Source organism: Pseudophryne corroboree, chromosome 2, assembly GCF_028390025.1.
Source record: "Pseudophryne corroboree isolate aPseCor3 chromosome 2, aPseCor3.hap2, whole genome shotgun sequence".
NCBI lineage: Eukaryota > Metazoa > Chordata > Amphibia > Anura > Myobatrachidae > Pseudophryne > Pseudophryne corroboree.
Window position 1 is genome coordinate 331431389 of NC_086445.1, and position 6934 is coordinate 331438322.

The 6934-nt window shown below is 32.6% G+C and overlaps 1 protein-coding gene across 1 annotated transcript in view; it reads left to right on the plus strand.

Moving 5' to 3' along the window:
* Positions 1–6533, plus strand: part of SLITRK6 (SLIT and NTRK like family member 6) — a 64102-nt gene extending 57569 nt beyond the window's left edge. Inside the window, exon 2 of the mRNA XM_063953005.1 lies at positions 2273–6533. Coding sequence (XP_063809075.1) covers positions 2294–4783 — 2490 coding nt within the window. The 5' untranslated portion in view covers positions 2273–2293 and the 3' untranslated portion in view covers positions 4784–6533. The remainder of the gene's footprint in view (positions 1–2272) is intronic.
* The last annotated feature ends 401 nt before the right edge of the window (positions 6534–6934 follow it).

A 6934-nucleotide genomic window follows, 5' to 3' on the forward strand; every position in this document is an offset into this window, starting at 1 on the left:
AACCCTGGCTTAAAAAGAAAAAAAAAACAGTTAAAACTAAAAAAAGCATTTTGTTTTATATCAAACTTATATATACATATATTTGTATTCTGCATACAGTATACTGTCCTGTCTCCATTTACATTTATCCATGCATGCATAAAATGATAACACAAGAAATCACATTAGTGGTTCAATTTTTCTAGAAGCACATTTCCTATTTCATGAACATAACAAAATAATTGAAACATTGTCATACATATATAGTTAGAATCAAATTTTGTACAGTTGCGGGAAAAACTAAAAATACTCGGAATTAACTTGAGCATGCAGATTTGTAAATGCACAATTATCCATTCAAACAGAAGAATATATTTAGAACAATATAAATGGGTTTTTGCAGAAAAAATGGTTGTCCTGTGTTATCAGATGAGAAATTATTGGGGTGTTATATAATTAAAAGCTGTAGGCCAAAGTCTTCTGATATCCAACCTTACTAAAACAGTAAAACATTATTTTATATCAATCTTCATAACAGTAACACACCAGAGATCATAATAACCAAGCCAGCACTATGCTTACTTGATAATGACAAAGTGTCACTCAAATGTGTTATATAATTGTAAATTTATCATAGATACCCACACATTTATACGGTATCTTAATGATAGATAGACAGTGTCAAGTTAGACAATCATAGATAGACACCATATGTTATACAGACATTAGGTCGACAGGGTCAAAAGCTCAACAGGGTCAAAAGGTCGACATAAAAAGGTAAACAGTACAAAAGGTCAACATGGTCAAAAGGTCGACGTGAAAATGACATATACGAGGAGAAATGTTTTTTTTGTACATGTTTTTGTAATTTTTCATACCTTCTATATCCTTGTCGGCTTAGAGTTGGTTATAAACCTTGTGGTGAGCACAGCGAGCCACCAAGACCGAAGAATGGTTAGTGAATGCCATTCTGCAATTGGGGGTCCCAGATGACAAAACTATTCACACAAATCCAAAAATGCAAAAAAGTTGTCTACTTTTTTATGTTAACCATTTTCATGTCGACCTTTTGACCCTGTCTACCTTTAGGCTCTGTCGACCTTTTGTACTGTCTACTTTTTTCATGTCAACCTTTTGACTGTCCAACATGTGGTGTCTTTCTATTGAATATCCAACTAGACACTGTCTATCTATTATACCACACTCCATTTATACACTATCTAGCAGTTCATGAATAATTAGTTAACAGCCAAAAGTTATCACAGTACTATATACTGTACAAGATGGCAACATGATTATATATACTCATTAGAGTTACCCAAATGATAACTTTATAGCCAACAAAAATACAAACTTGATGTATATCAACCAAAAGAGTATCCATAATATTACACATCTGGCAGCACTGATACCTACATCATGATATAGCATCCAGAAGGTTCCAGTATTTTCAAGCCCCTTTTCTACTATAGTAAATGGTCTTGTCACACTAGCTAGAGTAAGGAATATCCCCATAGTCATGACAATATATGCCCACCTACCATAAAAATCCCACTACCGTGAAGCCACTATGATTAAAATTTGCCAAATTAGTTATGGTTGGTTTCTTGCAAAGCTGCTGTATTTATCCCACAGATTAAATAAGAAACAGGATGGCCTCCAAACAAGATACTTCCCTCAGGTTCAAGTCTGACCAGCAAGGTTTAAGTGGAACTATGCTGGTGGGGGGAGTAATAATTTTACAGTAATTACATTAACCAAATTGTGATATTTATTATTTCTGAAAAGGAAAACATTGAATAGGTGGTGCTCCCTAGAGTCAGATATCAGGTATCTTAATGTATCCCACTCATCCAAACATTAAAGATAGTTTCAATGTTGATTTAAAGATAGGGCAATTATTAAAACAACTCAGCTTCTAGACAATAAACAGGGATTCCAATGTTGCAGCCATTGGTTATAATCTGCAGCTTTCATACATTGCCCTTACTGTAGAAAGTACACTGATCCAAGTTAGCTAATGAATTCTAATAACTATCTACAACTTACGAATAGAAATTCTAGATTATATTTATATGTTGTACTAATAATGTAACAGAATGTATTTAAGCTATTATTCATTTTTTAAAATGTCTTGCATGGTTTGACAGTTATAATGTTAATGTAGTATGCATTCATGCTAACTGCAATTTATAATATATTTACCATAACAATACAATACATATTTTTTATGTTTAATTTAAACTATGTATACTAGCTGAATCTTTATTAAATTGTTCCTTTTCTATTTCAGGAAGAAGCTATTTTTGACAATATGAATGCCTTAGTTGTCCTGCTATACTTATTTCTATTTCTTATATCATCAAGGAGAACAACAAGTGAATTGCTGGGATCATGTACAAATATGTGCTTGTGTGAGGAAAAAGATGGTTCATTGTTTGTGAATTGTGAGGAAAAGGGTATCACAAAATTGGCAGAGATAGAGATACCTCCATCTCAGTACTTAGAACTTAATCTCTTGAATAATGGATTATATAAACTACATGTGAATGACTTTTTAGATTTCAATAATTTAATATCTTTACATCTTGGTTTTAATAATATTGTGGCAATTGAACCAGGAGCATTCAATGATCTCCGCATGCTTAAGAAACTTCATATTAATCACAACTCTTTGGAAATACTAAGAGAAAATACTTTTATGGGACTGGAGAAACTGGAATTTCTTCAAGCAGACAACAATTTTATTACTACGATTGAAGCAAATACATTTAGTAAACTTAACAGATTGAAAGTTCTTATTCTCAATGATAATGCAATCGATTTCATACCTGACAATATTTTTCGTTTTGTACCTCTTACTCACTTGGATTTAAGAGGAAACCAGTTGCAAACTCTTTCATATGTTGGATTTTTAGAACACATTGGAAGAATAATAGAACTTCAATTAGAAGATAATAAATGGGTTTGCAACTGTGATTTGTTACAGCTGAAAATCTGGCTGGAGAACATGCCTCAACAATCCACAATAGGTGATGTTGTTTGCTATAACCCACCAGATTTGAAAGGTGCTGTTCTCCGAAAATTAAAAAAAGAAATGTTCTGCATCACAACCCCCAGCAGTGATCTTGAAGAACCTTCAGTACCACTATCATTGTTGGGTACTGCATCAATAAGTGATGGTAGAGTACCAACAAAGATAACATCACTTCAAATACCAACCAAGGAAACATTTGTTCTCACAAAATCAACAACTCTACTTCCAGGCTTTTATTGTCCAGTTCCATGCCATTGTTCTAGTTACAGTTTCTCTGGAACCTTGATTCACTGCCAAGAGCGGAACATTGAAAGTGTATCTGACCTGGAACCTCCACCTCTAAATCCAAGAAAGCTAATTTTGGCAGGAAACATTATTCATAGAATATATAAATCGGATTTTACAGAATATGGAAGCCTAGAAATGCTTCATTTAGGTAACAATCAAATTGAGATAATTGAAGAACAATCTTTCCAGAATTTGACTAAACTACAGAAGTTGTATTTGAATGGAAATCATTTAAAAAGTTTAAACCCTGGCATATTCTTTGGAATGACAAATATTGAGTACTTATACTTGGAATACAATGCAATTACTGAAATTTCATCTGGAACATTTTCTGTAATGCCGAAACTGAAAGTTCTTTATTTAAATAATAACCTTTTAAAAACATTACCAGAACATATATTTTCTGGAGTTCCATTAACAAAGGTAAATCTTAAAAATAACCAGTTTGTAAATATTCCAATTAAAACAGTTTTAGAAGAATTGAACTTGGTGACACAAATTGAAATTCAGGATAATCCTTGGGACTGTACATGCAGTATAATTGGGCTTAAACACTGGATCCAACAGCATAAAACTGTGGTTGTTGGGGAGATTCTTTGCTACTCTCCCAGAGAGCGGGTAAAAATGGAATTAAGGTCCCTTGACAGTGAAGATTTGTGCCCTGAACTAATAAATTTTAAAGATTTTGCCACACAACCAAATTTCAACAATCTTACACCAACATTCACATCCACAAATAAAGTTGATACTATATTAAAATCACTTTCTGATTACATACCACTTTCTGTTTTAATTCTTGGTCTCCTGATTGTGTTAATTACAGCTGTGCTTTGTTCTGCAGGAATTATAGTTCTTGTTTTGCACAGGAGACGCAGGTATAAAAAGAAACAGGAAAATGGACAAATAAGAGAAAATAGTCCTGTTCATATTCAATACAGTATCTATGGTCACAAAACAACGCACCATACAACAGAAAGACCAGGATCAGCTATGTTTGAACAACGGATAATAAATCCGGTTGTTCAGGTTTACCAAACACCTCCATTTACACCAAAACATTCAGAACAAGACCAGGAGGAAGACCAGGAGCTCAACGATTCAAAGAAACTGTGTAGAGGACTCATAGAAAAGGAGATTAATTCATTGCAAGCACCTTCAAACATAAAATTCAAAGATCCATCTACCGAATTTATTTCTTTTCAGGACGCAAGTTACCTTTATAGAAATCTCATTGAAAAGGAACAAGAAATTCAACAGCTTGGAATTGCTGAGTATTTGAGAAAAAACATAGTTCACTTGCAGCCAGGTATAGAGGTGCATTATCCTGGGACTCATGAAGAGTTAAAATTGATGGAATCCCTTATGTATAGTAAGTCAAGGAAGGTTCTTGTTGAACAAACCAAAAATGAATATTTTGAGCTAAAAGCCAATCTTCATTCAGAGCCTGACTACTTGGAAGTTTTAGAACAACAGACGTGAGCTACCATTATTCAGAATAAACAATACAAAATACTGAATTATGAACTCAAATGTATTATCTGCTGTTATAATATGAAGTGCCTCACTAAACTGTCTTAATAAAAAAACCAAGCAAAGCACACTCATAATTGTATATAAACTCAGGGACATATAAATTTAAGATAAGCGTGTAAAAAAAAAAAAAAAGATTCCATGTTATAAAGATGTAAATATGATGTTGATAAAAATGCAATTAAAACATTATTTATATTTTGTAACAAGAAAAATCAATAAAAAAATATTAATGTACAGATTTGTCCACTTACATCTTTGCTGTTTTGCTCAATTTGGCACAACATGCAAAACACGGCTAAGCTGTTTTTCATGAGTAGCGAGTGGATGGATTTTAACATTTTTGTTTGCCATAATAGAATACAGTATGTATAAAGTAAAATATTAAAAAAGTAAATTAAGAAAAATCACAAGGCATGGCTAAATCTCTGAGTCTATGGCATGCAAAACCGTGCTATACATGGCGAGATATAGCAAAGATGTATGTGGACACTTCCGTACATTGGAAATTGACTTTATGAATACAATACACTTGTATAACATATGACACCACAAGGTCATTTCAGATAAACTGCAACGTGACATCTGGTGGCATAGAGAAAATGTGTTTGTCATAACATATTATCTCCATGTACTCTATACAGTAAATTATATATGGGTGTTTATAAGCGTGCTTGGAGCACTGTGTTCTTCATGTTACAAATGCCTGATCAAGCCACTTGCTTGCAATAAACATGCTTCATCTGTAGTTTAGTTGACAATGTGCCATGGGGGGAATTTACTAAAATATTTAATATTGGATTATGGCATGTTTGTGACTTACTTCATTTGCAGTCTTATAAGTAACTTTATAATTTAAACAACAACTGTGCAACCTAGTGAGTTATGTATGTACTATTTCACTTCACAAGTTGCATATGTGTGTCAGTATATTTTGTATATACAGTATATATATATGTATATATTTATGATTTCCAGAATCATTGTAATAATTCTTCATATTTAAGCTTGGGAACTGTACAGTTATATAAAAGCTCTAGACAGCTGTTTGTTGCAGATGTTTAGAATTAATATGTTTTAACCCCTAGCGGTAACAGCAAAATCACTGAAAAAATAATATTTAGGGGCAGATTCAATTAGCTGCGGAATTTACCCCACAGCTATTTGTCAGCCCTGAGCTATTCAATTATGGGCCACTAACCTGAGTGTTAAGTCCCAGATGGTGCACTTAATGCAGGTTTTTCCTTGTATCCTCAAGAGCTGCAAGGAAAAATCTGCATTAAATGCACCTTCCGGAATTGAATGTGTGGGGTAACTCATAGGTCAGCACATAACGTAGAATCTATGGGTTAATGTGTGTTACCCATCAGGTTTACTGCACAGATAAAGTAACTAATAATTGAATAGCTAGGGAGTTAAATACGGAACATTTCCTATGTGGTAAACGATGCGGGTAATTAAATCTGCCCCTTAAAATGAATAAAAAAGGAACAAAAGTCTGTGACTCATTAAAAATGTAAGCATAGAACAATAAGGGAGAATATCTATCTTAGGGAGTCATATCTGCTTAAGGGATTGTGTCTAAAACAATTTAGAATAGTACACCTACTTAATTCACCCAATATAAAATTCACACTGAGAACCATCAGTCAAGTAAATTAACCACTAATGACTATAATCTCTAAAAAAAAAAAAAAAAAAAAAAAAAAGTTTATACTGTACATAAATAAGTGGCAGTGAAATTAATGAATATAATGAATAATGTATTTTAATTTACCTATAAGTTCTAACGAGTACACTTCACAGACTTTAAATCTTTCTTATTAATACTGATAACAGTTATTGCTTATCTATATTAAAATCTCCCTTTGTTTTGTCAGTGATTTAGTACAGGTAATTATTACACTTGTAAATACTAAATGTCTGTTTGGAATTTAAAAATGTAACACACATGTGGTTACATTATTCTCTCAATGTGAATATTCAGTTTTCAGAATATTTATATTGTCATGTTAAAATACAGTTTCGTTTGTAGATTCACCTTCTACTTAAAGATGTCACAAAACAGCAGAATTGTAATGATTTGTAATGTAATGCACT